Here is a 21826-nt window from a genome sequence, read left to right on the forward strand (position 1 = left end):
TATTTGAAACTTTTTTAAAACTGAAAGTTACCCAGCATCTACTTAAATGATTTAGATCAGGGGTGGGCAAGATGTGGCCTGGGGGCCGGATGCAGCCCATCAGGCCATTCTATCCAGCCTGCGGGGCCCCTAAAAAATTCAGAAAATTAATATTAATCTGCCCTGGGCTGCCTGTCATGCAGCCCTTGATGGCTTGCCAAAACTCAGTAAGCAGCCCTCTGCCCAAAATGACTGCCCGCCCCGATTTAGATATTCAAGTCATTCTCTAGCATAGCTCCTGGTCCTCATTCACATCAACTCCTAACCTTTGATTTCTACAGTCTTCTGAAAGTGTCCAAAATGTCCCTATTGCCCTAATCTTTGGTGTTTCACACTTCTCAAATCTTAGCCCTTTTTTCCTACTTGTTTAACTCTATTGCCTAACGGCTCTTTCCCCATCCCCAGCGAGCAAAGGTGACTGGACAAGGTGAGCAGGCAAAGGGGAGGTAGAAGACCCCCAATTCTTGCTCATTATAGATCAGTGGTTTGTGGTAGCAAAGGGGGTATTTAAAGATAGGAAAAAATGGCAGAAGGAAGCCTCTTGCATATGGCAGGAGGTTGAGTAGGCAGCACTTGAGGGTATTCTGGGAGGCTGTGTTCTTTTGGTATAGGGAAAGAATTGTCTCTGTACAGTTCTGTGAACAAACATAAAGTTTAAGGAAATGGACTTTGGGCAAACGTCCAGAACTTGCCCTGTGAGATTAAAAATGTTGGTATGGTGACTAGCTTGCTTAGAATGTGGATTTCCTAGCTAACCCATCCAGAGTGGCGAAAGAATAGGGACAATCTAGTTCTCAGTACAAAAAGAAGTCCTAAAATAGATCAATTAAAATGAAGTAGTTTACAGGCATTCATTCTCTTCTGTTTTGTTCACAGGTCTCCAAAGAATGCAAAAGTCCCCAGGAAATTGAGAAATAGGAGTCTGCTTATCTTCACTTCCTGTGCAAAATTAAAATAATTTAGGGGAAAACCTGTGTGGTTTTTCTGGCAGATGATTTTATACTTTATAGTGCAATAACAGGCACTTGCTCTTTGCTTTGCACTAACATTCAAAGTTGATGTACATCTGCAAATGGCTTTGCTCAGCATGATCTCTAGTAGAAATCAGACAGGTTGCAATATGAATAACAGACGATATTTATATGAGCTTTTTGTATTTATTAAACTAAAATTACACAATTTATAATTGCACACGACACACATTCATATGCCAAATCACTATCACACAAAGAAAAATACTTTTTTTTTAATATAACTGTTTCCCTTTTATTTCCAAAAAGTCAAGATTGCAAACTTAAATAGTTTATTTCCTGATAAAGGCTTTCTCACCCATTCAACATGGGTCAGACTCATCATTTCTGAAACGGATGGATGCTGTTCATATACACACATGCATCCATACAGACACGATTCAAGGACAGCTTTGGGAGCCCCTGGCATGGCAAGGGGCAAGAACTTCCATAGCAAACATCTGCACTAAGACTGCTGAATCGAGACTGTGACATCTCAGTCACTTTTACATGGTTTCCACTGACGAGCAGAACTTACAATTAATTCAATATCCCACACTTTATCTGAGGAAGTATTTACAAAATATGTACTAAAGATTGATATGTCCTGCGTAAAGGTGACCTTAAGGATATATTGTTGCTACCATGCTACAATTTGCACAGAAGGGATACAAAGGCAATTGCTAGTTTTGAAAGGCTTAAAATCCTTTTTTGATATAGTATAAGGACATTTACCTATGGAAGGCAGAGGTCAAATTTTCAGTGCAATTACAGTCAGTGAAATGACCCAACTGAGACTTGTAAAAAGCACATGGCGATGCTCAGTCTAAGCAACTTGCTTCAGAGTAATCAGCTGCTTAGTTTAAGAACTGTATCTTCATTCCAGGTTTCCAGGTCATCAGGTGTCTGTCTTCTACTGCTGATAGGAAGAAGTTGCACAGGGGCTTTCCTCATCTTCCTCTCTGAGAAGGGAAAAATAGTATGGTCAGATAAGGAGGCAGGATAACTTAAAGACATGTCTCAAAACCAATAAAACAAATATCCATATTTATTCAAGATGAAAGGCACTGATCTCAATTGCTCTCTACAGTTACAATATTACATCAGTAGAATCATTAGCCTAATTGATGATTTCAAGAACATGAAGCTGGAAGTGGGAAAAGCAGTACTAACTGAATACCATGAGGCCCTGCGGTTAAGAACCAGAGCCTGAATTCTATGCTTACTACAATCCCTGTCCTGAAGGCAGCCCGAGGGACCAGCAAGTGCAGTGTTTCAGTCAGTCACGTCCTGCTCCTTCTGCTGCCTTGGAAGAGGAATTTGTGCATCGTGATTCCATGGGGCCTTGTGTGTTACGTGATGTACAGACTCTCTCTGTCTGAAAGGGTTCACGTGGATATCCTAAACTGGAAAAAAAACACCCTGGCTGAGTAGCATGAGTGAAGAGGACGAGGTGTTTGTCCTCTTCAGTCTGCCCAAATGAAAAATTTGGAAGGCAGGGCAGGGAATAAGAGAAAACTAAATTTGCTTAGGTGTTCTGGGTTACAAACTTGTCCTCTTCTTCTCTGGTTAACTCATTCCTTTACATTCCTAGCAACAAGGGAGATAGATGATGAAGCCACACCTATGTTTCTGGCTCAACCCCACATTTAGACTCAAGAAAAATCTCTGCAAGTGATCAGAACAGGTGCAATACAGTCACAAAACATCTTCTACCACGGGGGCAGGCAATTACTTTGGCCAGAGGGCTGCTTAATGAGTTCTGGTGAGCTGTCCAGGGCCACAAGGGTAGCCCTGCCCTTTGTTGGGTGCCCCACTTCCTGATTGCCATCTTGGGACCAGAAGTCCCACCTCTAACCCCTAACCTTTGCCACCAGAAGTCCCTCCCCTTGCCCTGGAAGTACTCCTTTTGAGAAGGAGGGTGCTGCCATCTTGCAACAGGAAATAAAAAAAACAAATCATATACTAAAAACTCAAACATTTACTATAACTTATTTTAATTTTATTTAAAATTATTTTTGTACTGATCTATGTGTTTGCATAGTTTATCTAGAGGCAATTGCATAAGAGCTCAAAATATGGTCTTACCCTTGTATATTGTGTGTGGGTATGTGGTGGGGTGTGGGGTATGTGGCTGAGATGGGAATGCATGTACGTGGGGTCCTCAGTCCCTCGAATGTCCTAGCCCCTGGAGCTGCACATGGTGGCAGTGTGCAGGTCCAGCCCCACCAAGACCTGCACAATGAAGCTGGCAGTGCAGGTCATGGGGCTTGGCCATGGTGGCAGGGAGAGGGGTGGAGCCAGTCCAGCCCCATAACACAGAGCTCCCCGCCATCCCCCATGGCCTGCACATAGCAGCAAGCAGGGCCAAGCCGCCAGCTCTATCATGCAGAGGTGCATGGCTTGGGTGGACTGCATGTGAAATTCACACTATGAAGCCAGGTAGACCCTGGGCCTGGGCTCCATGGTCCTGCTGCCCCACCCTGGTTCCCTCCTGGCCCAGCCCCAGGGCACTGGCACGGGACCTGTGCTCCTGCCCAGCTGCCGCTTTGCTCCCGCCCACCGCTACCACTTCACCACTGCTGCCACCCTTCCTCTGCTGTTTCCCTACTTTCCTTCCTGTGCACCTACCTATGCTGCACCCACCCCCCTGCCCCGCACACTGCCAGTCCTACTGCCACTGCTGCCAGTTCCCCCCTTCCCCCACCACTTCCCTACCTGCAGGGCTGGGGTCAAGGCCATCCCACAAGCAAAAATGGGAGCACAACACATGCTGCCCCTGCCCCATGTAAGCACAGCAGGGGCAGCCTGGGGCCAGGCCAGATGGAGTGAATTAGTAGACACCCATCCATAGGTTGGGTGAAACCATTTGGCAGGCCAGATGCAGCCAGTGTGCCATATTTTTGCCCACCCCTGCTCTACCATGGTCCACACTAAGCATCCTTGGCTTGGCCAGCTCCTTCTGCAACCATTATCTGAAGAAGCTTATAAAAATCAAATTCCATTCTGAAGATTATAATAAAGAGAATGGCAACTGTAACAATGAGTTCTAAATCCTAATACCCATTATGAATCTGACTCAAAGAGGAAGGAGGAAATCATTAAAATTCTGACCCACTTGGTTTTGTTGGGAAACCACTAGACACTATTGTTTGCAAATTTTGAAGTGCTGCAGTGAACTGAATGACAAGGAGTCAGGAGAAGAGCAAAATCCTTTTTCTCTTTAACTATTCTGTGCTGCTTAAAAGGAAGAATCTGTGGGACACACTAGTATCTTTTTTTAGTCAATCTGTATCATAACTGTCACCTGTGGATCACATGAAACTGCCTGCATGTCCAAAGGAAGCATTTCACATTAGGCAAGATGTCCCTACAATGATAACTTCATCACCCACTGAAAAAGCCTTAGACCATATTAAAGAATGAAGGAAATTGGGAAGGACAAGTGTAAAAGCAAACTGCAGCCTTGCAAGGCCAAGGAATCAGCATGGTTGTCATCACTTGTACTTCTGTGGTGATCTGAGGGTATAAAAAGCATTTGTATGGAAATTTGGCGAACAAAAAGGCAATGAAAACGAGGGTGGGGGGGACCTGGCAGAGAGTCCAGAATCCATTTTATTCAAGAATGCATTGCTAATAAACTTGTTCTTGCAGGAAGTCCAATCATATACTCATTAAAAGACTATTAAAATCTTTAAAAAGCTAGTAATCATTAGGGTATGCTTATCCAGCATCAGTTTAGCAAAAGCAGGAGGAGACATGGCATGTAATATGCCCATTACGTATATAGGTGTGTGTTTGTGAAATCCTAATTAAACTTAATTTCTTGCTTCTAAAGCAGATATGAAGAACATACAAGAGGCATGCCTGCATCCCATAGTGACAATGTGTACCCTGGAAGCATGTGTTTATGTGGTATATGCATGCATGTGTAATCTAGCCCTGCCTAGTAACAAAGAAGGTGCCTGGACTAAATTTTTATTATTTTGAAATTGAAGTATCCAGAAAAAAGCATTTGAACCAAATGGTTAAACATTTTAATTTCTTTGGAACTATTATTTATAGAGCAGGACTGTCCAACTTCTAAGTGGCGAGGGCTGCATGCCATGCCATGCCTCCCCGCCTCCCCCCGTGGGTCATGCACGCAGGTGCCCACAACATGCTGCACTATGCTGCATGCAGCACCCCCCAACCCCATTCTCTGAGCATTGTACACAGTCACCTACCTACCCCTGACAGCTTCCTGGGCTGAGAGAGAGCAGCCTGGAGACCCTAACTGTGGCTGCAGCTGTGGCTGCAGGCAGTGTGTTGGACAGCCCTATTGTAAAGCATCATACATGAAGCAAAGTAACATTGTTAGCCAAGTAAGTAGCGGGTTGGACACAGGGATAGCTGGACAGAATTAATGAACTATGATATAAAGGACATCCGAAGATTTACTGGCCCCTTCTAACCAGACATGCTATGGAAATTTAGAGAGATCTCTGGACTGCACAGCACTTGACACAGTAGAGGCCTGGTCTACGGCAAAGACCCCTAGGCACTACTGCAGTACAACCAATGTATAATAAGATGGGGTCTCTACCTCAAGGTGCATACAAGGCAGTTCTAGCAGCAGTGGAAACGAATGTAAGTTGTGTATGCCTTCAGGTATGTTGCATGAGGTGATACAAACGTAGTCTACTCTTGAGACCTCCGTGCCTGTCCCTGCAGGCTCTTCTCCTTAGTAGCTGGGGATCGGGGAGCCTGCCTTTGAGTGTGAATTGCTCAGTGCTCCGACTAGGAACAGCAGCACACAGCGTTCTCTCTTTAGATGGCGGTGATTATACTTGGTTCATGTTCAGACAGTCAACTATGCAACCATAAGCGTACTTTTAAATCAAAGCTTGAATTCTATAATTGCTGGTGATACTTGCTACAAGCCTCAACATCACTGTAACAGGGCCCCGTTACTAAAACAGGAAAGCCCAGAGAGAGACACTGTACCTTCAAGAGCACCCCACAGGGGACATAAGCCTTCAGACTATGGAGAGGCCACTGCCAAGCCCAGAGTTGTGGGAGAAGTGGCAGTCAAGACTCCAGTAAGTTGAGAGGCACTACCCAAGCCCTGCAAGAGGATGACATCAAGCAGCAGAATTGAGGGAGCTGCAGTAACCAAAGGGTTAAATTGACAAGCTGCAGGAGCCAAGCCCTGAGCAGTTCACTACAGGAAGAGTAGCAGCAGGCCTGTTAATTAGGCTAATAGGGAGCCACTGATTGTTGTTTAAGGAACCTTGGGTCAGATGGCCAGGAAGGGATGGAACAGAGACTCCTATAAGCCAGGTCCGGGGGTTGGAGCCTCAGGTTTTGGTCTGGCTTTAACAGAAGCAGGACTTGATATACCCTGAGGAGCAGGCACTTCCCAGACCCTGGAGAATGCTGAGTTTGTGGACTCAGGATGTTAGGCAGTACATCAGCCCTGGCTGGAAGGAGCTACTATGAGGGACTGCCTAAAGATAAGTGGGGAAAGTTTATTTTGTTTGTTGTGGGCTGGTTGCAAGGCCAGGAGGCATGGGAGTGGCTGAAGGGGAGAAAAATAGGCTACTGAAGACTCCCCACAGTGGGGCTTAGACCCCACTACTGGGCAGCCCCGAGTGCTGTACAAAGGACAAAAAGAGCCTGTGGACTAAGCCAAGGAGAGGGGGAGCCCAGTGTATAGTGCAGAGTGGAGCTGGACACTTCAAGCCACACTCCAGTTATCGGAAGGTATTTTCCCAAACACTCCTAGTAACAGAAAAGTTGTGGCAGGCAAAAGTGAGGGAGGTGACTGGTGGGGTGTTCAAGGTGCTTACACAGGTCTCAGCAGGCTACTAGAGGGCTCCAATTGACTTGGGGAAACTGAGGCCACATTGAGTAATAAAACTCATATTAAACATACCTTCAATTGTACATCAACTAAAACACTATTAAAAGGAATCTGGATAATGCTAAATTTGCATGCATCTGTCCAAATTTGGAAGAATGTGCTTATCAAATACATAGTAGCATATATGTGGCTAGCATAATAACTTATGCATGCTCATTATAGGCAACATTCCAAATAAGTGGAAATGCATTTTAGATAAAAATGCAAGCCTAAAGAATGCCAACCAATAATGACCAAATCATGCCATCTAGCTTCTGCAAGCTGACAGGAATCAAACTTGCCCTGAGAAATTCTATTTCTTTAGATTCTGCTAAATATGCCAGTATGAGCTAAAGACTTCCTATAAATGGAAATCCCTAGGATGTGAATACCACAGTAGACTCCTGATCTGTCTGGGCCTCCAAAGACTTACTCGTCTGGCTTGGAGAAAGACTTGCTTTATATAGCAAAAGGAACTACCCTTTCCTGTAGGCTATCCATGTGGCTCTTAATGGAAGCCTTTAAAATGTGTTCTACGCCTTAAAAATGCTGTACGAATATCTTTGGTTCAAAGCCCTTGAGAATGCTGAAGTGGACCTTAAGTATCCTCATTGCAAGTAGCAGCAGTAATAGTGTGGTTTTTTTTTTTTTTTAAAAACAGACTCTCAAGTAACTTCCTTCATAATGAAAATCTGTGGCCCCAGAGCCATGAAGATATTTATGAGCCTAAATGTGGCCCTATCTGAAAATGCTTACCATGTGCTGTAGTGCAGTGGGATCCCTGTACCAAAAAGAGAGCTTCTCTCAATGTTCTGTGGTGTCCAGGTGTGAGCAGTTACTCTGATAATGGTGTCCTTACTCCTGCTTGTGTGGCTGAGACTTTGGGATCCTATCCTATTGTTCTCGATGCAATAAGTTAAACACTTCAGACTTCTGTCTGTGTTTTATGGGATAACATGTCTGTCTTCCCGGGCACACGAGGTCAGGGAAATAATATGACACTGCAAGTGTCAACGCTTAGGTGGCTTTGCCTGCATCTCCTCACTACAGAGCGTGGACTACCAATCCGAATGGAACCGAAGCCCTGAGTTTGTCCTATGCCTTGGGACAGACCAGCAAGCACTTCTAAACTCCAGTGAGAGAATGGGTTGGAAACAGGACAGGACTGGAGACAGCATCCAAGTAAGCTTTTCAGTGAATACCTACACTTGGTTACTTGCAGGACAGAGAATGTAGTTTGAATCGCTGGCACAGACTGTTCTTTTGAGATCTGGCCAGGGCTGATAGTGCAGTTCTGGGGAGGCAGCTGCTTAAGTCCTCTGCACTGTGTGGATGGTCTGATGTCAAATGCAAACTGTAGGAACCATAAGGTTGCCTGAAGGATCTGCTATGTGGCTGGAGAAGAACTGAAGGAGGTATGTGTTACATGCACCCTAATTCAAGGAAGTGGAGGCACTCTTTGTGAAGGATTCTTCCCCCTCTAGCTTGTTAATGCCTCAGTCCATGTGACTTCATCTTGTTTAGAGAAAGTATTTGCATTTGTGTGCAAGTAGTAATTCTACTAACCTTGATGTTAATATAGAAACCTGTGGTGCTTTACTCCAGAGTCTTTGGGATTTTCTTTGTTTACCCATAATTAAATAAAGATTAGGTATTTTGCTTAAGTAATCGTTTATCCAGAATTCATACTTGTATATGGACTCCCGCTTCCATCAATAGCAGCTAGCACAAAACTTTATAATTAATTTCTTATGCAGACAGAATTTAGATCCAGTAAGTAGAAAATGATTTTTAAATCATGTTCTGGTCCCTATGCTTCATCTCCTTGAATGACATTGCCAATTATGCAAATTATACTCCCTCAGTAAAAATGCCACTGAACTACTGCTGATGGGAATAAATGTGTTCACCCCCATCACCTTTAACACTTTTTTCAGTAGACCTAAAATTTCACTTGAAGGATTGAAAGTTTATGGGTATGGAACGGAATACTTCCTCTCGAGTCATCCCATTGCTTAGTAGCTAATGAAAAGTAAATGTTATTTTCCAGGTTATAAACAGAATTTTACAAGGTAGTGATACCAGCCAGCTTCTCAACCGCTTCATCTTTGCCTTTTGGGTTGCAATAAATTATTTTGTCTCTTCACTTATAATTATGTGCATGACTTACTACTTTCCCATGCTTTGACTACATTTAGCAATAGCATGACTTTCAAGAATTCTGACAACTATATGTGCTGCCTTAACTATACCAACATGGACTCCTAAAACTGTTTTGTTGCACTTGGTCTCTGTTATGTTCCAGCCAGCACAATGGTCAGGGATGACTTTACAAAAACATCAAATATGACTTCTCTAATTATTCTTTTAGAAGCATTTTAGACACGGTGGCTATTTCTGAAGAAAGATTCTTCTCAAATGAATAAAGGCAAACAAATTTTGGCCTCTGCTTATCGAAAAGTAATAAATGTATATTACAGTTGCATGGTGAACCCTTAGCAAATGCAACATTAAGTAATAAATCGGGCACTGTGTATGTGGGCATTGTCAAACTAATCATACTTCTACTCTTTTCCACTAGTAATAGATACAAAGCATCTTCTTATGCTAGTCAAGTGGGGAAGCCTGCCATGAAAGAATATTTATATAATCGCATATTACCTGACCATGTGGCCAGGTGTGCCCATGGCTAACAGGGCTCCCAGCCGGGGGGAACACCATGAGCCCCTGACCCTGGAAGCCTGCAGCTGACCTGGGCTTCCTCCTGTAGAGATGTACGGTGTGCCCTGCAGCTAGCAGTCCATCCGCTGAGGTTCCCAGGTGTAGGAACTTGCTATTTGCCAAAGCAATAAAGCACAATGGGATCTGTGCTCAGTTCCCACAATCACACCACCTACCATGCATCTGTGGCATGGCAGAAAGAGTGACTGTACGGATCACATCAGCTCCCATTGCATCTTTACCTGCATGTCTGGCAGGGGCCTTGGAGATATTCAGTCATCCATTGCGATTAGCAGCTCCCTGATCGGCAATAGTAAAATGATAGCTGAGTTCTTTTAGACGTTGCTAAAAATAGTTGTGCTTTATTACTAACAACCACATCACTTATGTGGGCTGAATATTTATTAATGGAAGAGGGAAATCTTAACAAGATGATCATCTTCTCCTGAGAGAATGCATTTTAAAATATCTGGGGCAATGTCTGTGCTTTGAACCTTTCCTAAGAAGGGCTGTTCTGCCCTAAACCTAGCTCTCCTGTAGGCTCATGGATTCATAGATGCTAGGGTTGGAAGAGACCTCAACAGATCATTGAGTCCAACCTCCTGCCCTGGGCAGGAAAGAGTGATGACCTGAGCCAGGTGCCTATCCAGCCTTCTCTTAAAGACCCCCAAGGTAGACGAGAGCACCACCTGCCTTGAAAACTCATTTTCTCCTATCAATAAGCTCATTTGCTTCACTAATACTAATTCTCACAGCTGCTCTAGTAGGGCAGTAAACTAGTTTGCAGAAGATTCAACTACATATCCAAGGTCCCACTCTTTTGGAAACGCTGAATCTTGACTCCCCTGTTCCATGTACTAGACAAACTACTGACTTCCTAGAATGCCAAAATATTCATCCAAATGCAAGTTTGCACCCTGGCCTAACTAAATGTTGTAGTAGACGCTGACTATTCCAATAATTATGTCATTCAGGCAAAAGCACTGGATCCTAAGTGTAATCTAAGTGTTAGATTTCATCTCTACAGAAGATGCCTAAGTAAGAAGAAATAAGGATTTTTTTTAACTACACCTCAAATGACTACATATGGGCTATCCAGACAAGACCCACAGCTCCCAGCCACCCCCACTGGCCTACAGGATTTTGCAAGACATGAAAAGTTGCAAACTACTGATGCAAGGTGGGGAAAAGATTATGCTCTAGATGTCCTGGTGGTTTCTCTGAGATGATATATTTTTAAAACAAATTGCACCTAGCTTGAGAATTGGAGCACTGCTGCCATGTGTGTATGCCATGCAACAGACTGGGGAATGGATAGGCCAGGGAGCACAAAACACAAGATTGGTCAGGAAGCAGAACAGATCAGGCAGGGAGCAGAAAGCGGAGTAGCTAATTGGACAGGAGAAGGAGACTGGAGTGGCACTCGAGGGTGGGGCTAATTTGTGCCCACCACGAAAGCTGGCCCCACTAGTGTAGACAGTGGAACAATAGGCAAATGCCAAGCTCCAAACTTAGCCACACTACTTAACCAGGGATTAATGTGCACAGATCAGAATCACAGTGGGGCTCTGCAAATGAGGGACAATCTGTAAAGGCAAATGGGTTTATATTTTTTTTCATTCTAATTTAGTACTGCCAATTTACAAGAAGTTTTAATTTTACTATAACTTAAGAGGGAAAAATATACACTTTTTCCATATTATTAATAGAAAGACTGTTAAACTAAAACTACCCAGCATCTTGAAATGGGGTTTAGGCTGGTTACTGACTTGAAAGCAGTTGCCACAGCCTTTTCAAACTGCTTGTACGTGGTTTGCCTTATGAGGCACAACTGAGTAACAGAAGAGCAGGACTGCTGTTAGCGCAGTTTGTTCAGCCCACAATAATCACTGGACATGGTGAAGATATTTCTAAAGACTATTTGAAGAGGCATATGCTAAGAATTTCTTTTTTTCCCAAAGAATGGATGCAAGCAGAATTCACATCTACTAAATCTGATTTAGTAGACGCTTTTTCAGAAAAATGATGAAGTCCTTGTGGTGACTACCATATTTACTTGAATCTAAAGAGTGTGTGTGTGTGTGTGTGTGTGTGTGTGTGTGTGTGTGTGTGTGTGTGTGTGTGTGTGTGTGTCTCCCCATTAATATGGAGGGAGAAGTGCCTCCCTCATCTTGAAATAGAGTATGAGGTGGTAGGGGCAGGCAACTGCTACCTCTCCCCCTCCCCCCACTCGTTTATCCCTTCTACTGCCCCTTGCTCCAGTCTTGGGCATGGATCGCAGCCCACTAGTGGCAGTGGTGTGGCAACCCCGGCTGGGTTAGGGCTGGGGCCAGAGCTGCCATGTCACCACTGCTGCTACTGGGCCAGGCTAGAGCAGGGATGAAGCCTCCCACAGCAAGAAGAGGGGGTGGGTGGGGCAGAGACTAAAGGGAGGGAGTGGGGGAGACAAAGGAACAAGAAGGCAAAGGATAGGGCGAGGACCATCAGCAGCTGCTTGACACCCCCCACCGCTTTCCCTGCAGCAGTAGTGAGGGGGATGAATTTAAGAGGGTCCTCCAATTATTTGATTCTTTACATGGAAACTCTAAGAAACATACTGATTCCACCCCCCTCCCCCACAATGTATAGAAAGTAATTACTGGGGGCGTGGAGGGGTTCCTCTTAAATTCACAGTTGTCTTTGGATTTGGGTAAATATGGTATGGCAATTTCATAGAGCCATTTCCAGCATTTATACAGATAGCTGCCCTGAATCTGGATGAATGTAACACGAAGGCATATTCTCTGCACAAAAGAGATCTTTCCAAAACACTGCTCTCTCCCAAGTAATAAAGCTCTTATGCGCCATCTGTTTTTAAAGTAGGGAGAAAATATGCAAATCAAAGATGCATCAAACAGATTTTTAAGCTGACTGCTGTTTGTTCAGGTTCTGTAATAAACAGCACTTTTGGTTACAAATGTTTCTTTGTAAGAAGCATAAATGCCTGCAACATCACTTTCTTGAGAATATGCTGTAGGCTAAGTAGCATCCCTTGAAATGAGTGCCTGATACAATCTACTGTCCAAGGGGAATAAGGATCTAATTTAAAGCCCATTAAAGCTGGGGGAGAAGGGGGAAACCTATTTAATCTCTTGGGGTCTGGAGCAGGTTCTAACTCCTGGCTCATCTTTCTCTTACATGTAGGCCTGCTGCCATTTAAACTTTACTTAGATGAGTCAGGCAGGCAGAATTTGGCCCTAAAAGTTGATCACTCTTTCCTTTTTTTTTTCCCCCACAAGTAAAACAGTTTGCAGTTCTATAAGAACTTTGGCAGCTTCATCGTTTTCTTGGACCAAAAAGCCCTGATGTTTGCTTTTTCATCTACCACAGATAAGCAGCAAGTGAGCTGCTAACAAAGTTATACTGCATGTCTGCTGTCCAAAACACAACACCACACAACAAAAACAGCTTGAGGCATGCTCCTCAGGAAAAAAAACATCCTTCTTTGCAACTTAAACTAGGAAATTTTTAGCCATGCTAAGGCTATGTGACAAGTCCATGTACACCTGCTTACTCTACCATGCTTGAACATATAAAAGAGGCTGAAATGCTCTAAGGCATGCTGGATGTCCAAGATGCATAGCAAAGCTCCTTTTATGGAAAAATTGGTCAAACTCACCTGGCCCTGTGGAAGCGTGGCATGGGACTAGTCCATAAGTAAGATGAATGGCATTGGGCCAGCCCTGCATGTTGGACTGGACCCTCAGACCTCCCCTGTCTGTCTGTCTATGCCCCCCCCCCCCCCTTGCAAAATGCCAGATCCATGGCACCTACTCCGGCCAGTCTGCAGCTTGGATCCTGAACTGGCCAGAGCAAACACTGCATGCAGTGCAGATACCAGAGCAGGTGCTGCATTTCAGGCTTGTCCTGGACTTGCTAGGGCAGGTACCATATATGGCTCAGGTGTTGGGCTAATCTGGCACACACTGCTTAGGTCAAGTCAAGAGCCAGGGGCAGCCCTGGGGTCCAGATCCAGCCTGTAGGCCATGCCTTTTTACACCCCTGTTAAGAGGGAAGGCAGGGGGGGTTGAGCCAGTGAGAGGGGTGATTTTTTGCAGCAGACTTTTTAAAGCATTAGAAAAAGTTTCTCTCTACCACTTGTTGAGAAAGTAAAGTCAGGCTTTCTGCAGTTCTTCGATGTCTGTCCATTCTCTTTGCCCCTGCTACATGCAGACCCACATCTCACATAGTCCATAGTGGCTCCTTTTAGAGAGAGTGAAGATCACAGAATGCCTGTCAGTGTTTCTTAACAGGAATGCAGGTTCTAGGAGTAATCTTGTTTGTTCTTGGGCACGAGGACAGCTTCATTATATATCATAAGGCTTGGAACCTAACTAGAGCTTTTTGGCTGTACTGCAGTATTTCTCAATTTTCAGACACAGACCATGGGAATCTTATTTTTTCACCATTTTAAAACTATTCCATAATCAATCCTTAATCTGGAACAGATGGCGACCATAATGTTTGTGATGTATACCACGTACACAGGAGAAGAAATCCACCGCTATTACTATATCACAACTCTTTCACAACTACAAATCCCATAAAAAAGAAAAAACTGTACAGTATCTAGATTCTTCTACCACACTTACCTAGCTCATGATGTTATTTTCTGTATACCTGCCAGCAATGCATTAAGGGTGTTGTTCTGTTTCATTTGTATTGGAGGGAAGTTCCTGTTAGCATTAGTGATTGCTTAATTTCTTTTGGCAACATTAAAAGATTAAGCCAGATCCAACAGCTTGATAGTGGTTTAATTTAAAAAAAAATACTGACCCTTTCACATTGTACAGGGGAATACCGGAGTACAAAACTAACGCTCACCAATCTGTAAAGAAATTTCCATGCTAACTTTAAGGAACACACTAAACAACTTCAAGGGAAAACCCAAAAAGCTCTGGGTAAACTACAACCTTGAAGGGAATGAAAACGCCATGGATCATGCCCTAGGAGGGGATATTGGGAATAAAGTTTTGAATAATGTAAATTGTGATGCTAAGACTGCTTTGGTATCTGCAGAATAAAAAACTGTTTCCAAATTCATATTGCTACATACTTCATATGCCTTTTTCCCCTGCATTAAGTCCAGAATCTGGCACTAGGTAAAGCAAGGTTGGCCAGGCTTCTATATAGATCTGTAGAAAGTATCACAAAACAGTAGTTGATTAGGAAAAAACCTGGCACTTAGCAGGTTTGAACAAGTACACCTTACATACTCCCCTCCAGGATTGTATATAATTTATATCAAATAGCTTCTCCTGTTTATAGATTAAAGGAAATGATGCAAACAGAGAGAAGGTCAGAGAGGATCGATGAAAATAATTATCTTGGCCCTTTTCTACTTGAATGCATTTGACCAGTTTCCCAAACCAGCCCATATACATATCTTATAAACAGGCAGATACTGAAGACAAAACGTATGCATTGAAAATGGAAGCATTAGAGTTCAAATGCAAAATCTTTCTGTAGCACTAGTGAGCAGTTATTTATATGAGTTGTTTCTTTGCTTTCAATGGGAAACTTATGAGCAGTTTTTCACAAATATAAAGATTTGGCTTTTGCACTTGATCTGCCACCCTTCCCAAGTCCCTTTCTATATCCACTATCTCTTACATACCAGCATAATGTGGGAACGTCTGTATTGTAAAAATGCTAGAAGAACAGTTAAAAATAGGATACTGAATTGAGCATTCTCCTTACACAAAAGACCAAACCCATGATTACATCCTGAAAGAGTCACTTGCTTTCTATAATGGAAATGCCCACACGTGTCCATGGAGTACCTCCATCCCTCATAAACTATCCAAGCTGTGGTGGCCCATCCATCCTTTCTAAGACCCTCCCCCACCCCGGCCTCTTTATGCAGCTTCTACAGCAAAGCTAGGATGGAGACGGCGGGAAAGAGGGTGAGGAAGTATGTTGCCATCCTCCCTGCAACATACAGAGACCCGGCTTCAGGTGGCGGGGCAAGGTTGGTTACAAGGTGGGTTTGTTTTTAAAGCTGGTATGAGGTACGATGTTTAATACTTTGACAACATACAGAGGATCAGACAGCTCTGATTATTGCCTGTCTATCCTGGAAATGCAGAACAGTCCTACACCAGAGCACTTTTTCTTTATGACATCTTAACTGGACCCAAGTCATGGTATTTTAAGGTAGTATGCGAATAGCTACTGCACTACACCAAAACCACCTGAAACGATCTTTAGTAAACAGACCAATCATTTGTTATAACTTTTTTACCACAGTAAAACTGCACCACAGAAAATGTTATCCACAACTTTATGAACCACATATCACTAATGCAATGCCTAACAGCTGAAAGAGTTGCATAAATATTAAAATATCTGAAGAAAATCAGTCCACCTACTGTGTCTGCTTGATGAGAATGAGTCATGGAAACATATGTAGGGAGTATAACAGAATGACATAACAAAAGAGCAGTCATGTAAATAGACTGTAGCACAGCAACACAGCACTGGTTCAGAGCCAGATACTCCAAAGACTACTGGTTCTTTTCAAAATTTCTAATTTTAGAATTTATACATCATGATGATCCAAGACAAATAATATCCTTTTAAAAGTAAAAATGCTAAAATGGGCAACAGCTGCATTGTAGTAAGTGCTGGGAGGTTTAACCATGCTAAAAATGTTATTTTAGTGTGAGATTTAAATGATACAGTCAAATGCATTTATACAATGGCACAATCATTCCAATATGCTAATAAAAGCAAGTAATAAGCGATCATTTTAAATAGAGACAGCTGCATGTGTTTCAGTGAACAGTCTGAGCTACATAAACATATCAGGAGAGCTCTCAACTTCACCACGTTACAAAATTAACAGAAAACATGGCTTTTTTCTAATTGGTATTTAAACTTTATGTACATTCCTCACTAAAGAGAACCATTTTGAAGAACCATTTCAAAGAATCTACTGCAGCTGTGTCCCACTTTTACCTGAAAGAAGAGAGTTGGCACTTCCATATAAAATTCTGAAAGGGATATATATACTTTGTCTTGAAGAACAATGTACCATATCCTTAAAATATCAACGTGTCTATTTAGGTTATCTATGACTTATTACATTTGGTTGAAGCATTTTTTTTTCCTGAAATCTGTGAATCTACAAAAAGCAGAAAATAGGGATGGATACTAAAAATCTTTGGGAGAGGGGCTATTGTTTTACATCTTTATGGCATGCAGCACTATAGGGGGCACAACTGAAGCATAAATATTATGGGAACTATACAAGACATTAATCTGTTTTCCTTGACAGTAGATACAGGTCTCTAAGTATCTCAGATATTCCCATATCTTATCATTGCTGTAATGAATACCTCTGGTATTCAAGTCTTATATCAACTGCTAAATGTAGGTATGTAAAGCAATGGAAAAGTTTCTCAAAGTCACCACTGTAAATGAGGGCAGAAAGACATGTCAAACTGGGGATGAAGCCTTAATATTCTAAAACCAACACTGTATGTTCTAAGGTAGCTTTTTTTCTTTTTTTAAAAGGCCTTTTTACGTTACCTCGTTTTCAGGCAGCACGCCTGCTTCACTCTCTACTCATTCTATATACTAAGGTAGCATTAGGCTGTTAGGAGAAGTATCAGACTTATTATAAGAGGTATTTATACTTACCCTTCCAGGAAGTTACAACTCAAAAATCCTTCTCGGGAACAAGGGATGCAACACTGAGTGTCTGTCACTATTTTTCAGTGTATACAATTATGCAAGAATTCATTATAAATAAAATTATTAGTTTACTTACAAAGATCTATTTTACTAAATAACAGAGCCATACCATATACTGAAGAAGTCCTTTTGCTTTTTAAACACCACAGTATTAATAATGTAAGCTTCATGCTGTATTACTTGGTTTTAATACTGGGTGGAATGCATTTACAAACACCAGAGCAGACTGTTATCAACAAGAATCCTTCGTTTAGTGACTGGTGAGATCTAATATAACTCTTATGGTCAATTTCTGTTCAAGCAATGAGAGCTTTTGGGTGGTGTTGTTGTTGTTTTTAACTTCAGTAAGAGGTCCTCTACTCTACGTCAAACAGAACCTAACACAGTTATATATTGTGTGTCAACTTTCCTTCAAGCAAGCCTACCGTGCCTTCATTACTATTCTCAATGATTTTGCACTATATGCATCTGGGAATACACTGCAGGGTTTTGTGCTAAGACACCAGGGTAAATTCTTCTACAGCTGTAGAACTGGTTTGTCGTGGCAGGGACTTGGAGAATTGTGAGCGTATGTACGATCTGCCCGTATCCTCCCTACATATTTAGGCTGATTTTAGCCCAAGCTAAAATCCATACTAGCAGCTGTAAAGCAAGCATGCACATGCTTCAGACTTTTCTGTGTAGACAGTATGTTAGTTGGGACAAAACTAGTGGTAGGTGCCAATACTATAATGTAGACAAATTCCACTAAGGCTGCCACAAGAAACATGAAATAGCCTTTACATCTCCAGAACTATTCTAGGAAGGAAATTGGAACAATCAGGTGCCTCCATGAACTATGGGAGCTGGGTGTAGCCATAATTCTTGCACTTTTGAAAAGATAGACCCAAACTGTGATCCGGCCTTGCTTAAAGGCCAAACAGCCAAGCAAACAGAGCTGGGCCTTGGGAGAGAGGATGCAAAGACATGAGGTAGCACACTCCTTGCCCTTGCTGTTATTGGATAGCATATGCAACAGTATGGGGTATTGAGCTAATCAGACTCCCATTTTCACAACTAACTTGTGGCAGAGAAGTACCAGAGGGTGAACCAGACACTGCAACTGAAGGGCACTAGGACTGAATTCTGTCTGTTGCCCATTGCAGTATGGCAGGAGTAAGGTATTGCATACTAGGGCTGTGCAAAATTTCAACAGCTGTTTCGTTTCAGTGGTGTTTCGGGCCATTTCAGTGCCCTAAACACGGAATCCGAATCAAAACGGAAGGCTCAGAAACATCTCCGAAACGAAACAAGATATCCAAAATGTTTCAGAAAATGTTGGCATTTCAGAGCCAGGCTTGCAAGAAAACAGCTGTATGCTACTGGCCTGCTCCACAACTCGGTTCTGCAGGAAGCAGAGATCTGTGCTGGGGGTCTTCTTGTCAGCACTGCCCCGGGGCTGCACGGGGAGGGCAGCAGTGGGAGGAAACCCTGGTGCAGATCTCTGCTCCCTGCAGAGCCAGGTCACACAGCAGGGCAGTGCTGGTCTCTGCCGCATGACCTGGCTTCACAGGGAGCAGAAATCTGGGGCTGCATGGGGAGGGCAGTGGTGGTGAGGAGACCCCAGCGCAGATCTCTGCTCCCTGTGGAGCCAGGTTATGCAGCAGAGCAGTGCTGGTCCCTGCTGCACGACTTGGCTCTGCAGGAAGCAGAAATCCATGCCAGGGTCTCTTTGCCACTGCTGCCTGCCCCATGCAGTCCCACATCATTTTGCACTGCCTGGTGTGACAGGGATCAGAGATCCGTGTGGGGGTCTCCTCATCTGCACAGAGGGGGGCAGCCTTCCCCCGGACGAGCCACCCATGGTCCCATCCTGCTCCCCACTGGGGCCCCAAGCCCCGCCCAGTTGGGTAGGGCTCTGTGAAGCTTCCCTTGCAGGCCGAAACTAAATGGGACAGTGATCCAAAACACCAAAACTAATCACTGTCCTCTAAAACAGCCAAATCCGGAATGGAATTGAAACACAGCTGTTTCACACAGCCCTGTTGCATACTTCATTCTTTCAGGATGCCTCCATGCAAAATTTACTCTGAGTTGCAATGAGGCTAATATTTTAAACCTAACACCCCAGAAAACATCCCATCTAGGTTTTAGTAACAGGTACTTTTTGCTGTGTATCTGCAGTAACATTAATTGCTCTGCTGTCAAAAGCTAAAAGCTTCTGGATGTATTGTGTGGATGGGCTTACAGAATGGAGTGTCATGTCTCCATTACAAGAAATGGTATTCATAATAGCTGAATATCATAGAGGATCTTCAGGGAGGCTGCTGGAACCAAACTGATCCAGTAATTCTAGTGGTGGTTTTTGTTTTGTTTTGAATGTCTGACATATCATCATCTGAGCTAACTTCTCATCATAGGCTGTCCTTAAGTTCTGATCTAAATTAAGCAGCCCTGAACTGACCACAATATAAGATGTAACAGATGCCAGCATATCTTCAAATAGTTCTCTAGGCTCTGCTGTGTTCCAGCTGGAGTGAAAGTAGTTTCTTAATTCAGTGTCTACTCTGCATGTTGGGTCTTCCTCTCTCTCAGAAGCTTATAAGCCAGGAATGCTTAACCTTCAGCCTGCAGGTCTCCTCATGGCTTCAGAAATTTGGTGGTAGGGGATTTAGTGCTATCATTAATTGCCTCAGCTTCCAGAGCCAATACCACCACAGCACAATGCTTAACTTCTGGGCTGCAAATTAGATGACAAAGCACCATGCACAAAGTCGTTGCACCCCTTAACCAGATCTGGTGTGTGGGGCCATGCCGGACCATATCTGTGAATGGAGCTGGAAGTTTGAGCACCATGGCTAAAAGCTATTGTTTTTTTCTACCTAATTGATCCGTGTGTGTGTGTGTGTGTGTGTGTGTACACACGCACGCATGCACTGATTTTGTACTATATGCATCTGGGAATACACTGCAGGGTTTTGTGCTAAGACACCAGGGTTAATTCTTCTATAGCTGTAAAACTGGTTTGTCGTGGGAGGGACTTGGGAGAATTGTGAGCGTATGTATGATCTGCCTGTATCCTCCCTACATATTTAGGCTGATTTTTAGCCCAAGCTAAAATCCATACTAGCAGCTGTAAAGCAAGCATGCACATGCTTCAGACTTTTCTGTGTAGATAGTATGTTAGTTGGGACAAAACTAGTGGTAGGTGCCAATACTAAAACGCAGACAAATTCCACTACGGCTGCCACAAGAAACGTGAAATAGCCTTTACATCTCCAGAACCATTCTAGGAAGGAAACTGAAACAATCAAGTGCCACCATGAACTATGGGAGCTGGGTGTAGCCATAATTCTTGCACTTCTAAAAATATTTTTTTAAAAGAGAGAGAGATATATATATAAAAGGATCCTGGTGTTATCCCTACAGCAATCTGGCTGAGTCTGGTTTTGAGCCCTTTCCACCATGACAGAAACTTAGAGGTTTCTGAGAAATTAAAGTTGCCTACAGCAGCAAGTTCAACAAGTCTTGGTTGGCCACAGTATCTTGGAAGGGTTGATAAGAGAACTGGAAAGGAGAAATTACATTTGGATTTGAGTGAGCAGAACTGCTCATGTTTTTTGAAGGTTGGATACTCAAATGCAAAATGGAAATCCTTTAGTCCAACAGACTTTTTTTCTCCACATCCATTAATTATTTAGGGTCTGTATTTCTGTTGTACATACAAGTGTGTTCTAATCTCTCTAGTAGCTGTCAATATAGAGGACAATGAACTGGTACCAGATATAAAGGTTGGTTTGTTGCCAAGCTTTAAAGTAATTTTTATTTTACACTGTAAGAACATAAGGAAGATACAGTGACAGTGTTACTAGAGTTGAATCTAGCACAGCTGTTCCTTTTGCTTGTGCTACAAAAGAGCTTAAAATACTTGTTTTAGTTATTCCAAGAAGGATTTGATGCATCAATTACAAACAAAGGTTTTGTAAAAATTTTGTATGCAGACAAGTTTTCAACATGAGTTTTGCATTGCTTATTAGCACTGTCTACTGAGGACCTGTGTGCTAATTAGCTTATTCTCTACATTCAACCACATATCAGGAAAGCTTAAGCACAGGTTTTTAGAATTGTAATTTGGCTGTAAAGATGACAGATCTTAAGATATGAGTTACTTTCCCCCTTTAGTAAAAAAAACCAAACAAACAACATTTTGCATACAGTAGCCATTGGGGTGGGGCATGCCCCATGCAAACATTTAACATGGTAGTATATATAAGTGTTTACTGCAGTTTTATTTAGCGATTAAACAGGGTTTTGATGATAAAGTTATTTCATATTTTGTTTTTAAAGAGGCTGAAATAACAAAATGACTGGTCACTTTTCTACTTCCCCCTTCAGGCAAAGGGAATTGAAAGAAGGCATTACACCTCATTACAGTACTACCCCCCCCCCCCCCCCC

General features: G+C 42.9%; 1 protein-coding gene across 2 annotated transcripts in view; it reads right to left on the reverse strand.

The window, feature by feature from the left end:
* Positions 1-1176: 1176 nt before the first annotated feature.
* The window catches only part of LYSMD2 (LysM domain containing 2), a 39535-nt gene continuing 18885 nt past the window's right edge, over positions 1177-21826 (reverse strand). Inside the window, exon 3 of one of the 2 annotated variants that reach the window (XM_019504219.1) lies at positions 1177-2011. In XM_019504219.1, the coding sequence (XP_019359764.1) occupies positions 1963-2011 (49 nt within the window). In that variant the 3' untranslated portion in view covers positions 1177-1962. The other variant, XM_019504220.1, reaches the window with a different exon arrangement.

This window comes from Gavialis gangeticus, unplaced genomic scaffold (assembly GCF_001723915.1).
Source record: "Gavialis gangeticus isolate Ggan-Ray unplaced genomic scaffold, GavGan_comp1, whole genome shotgun sequence".
Taxonomy (NCBI): domain Eukaryota; kingdom Metazoa; phylum Chordata; order Crocodylia; family Gavialidae; genus Gavialis; species Gavialis gangeticus.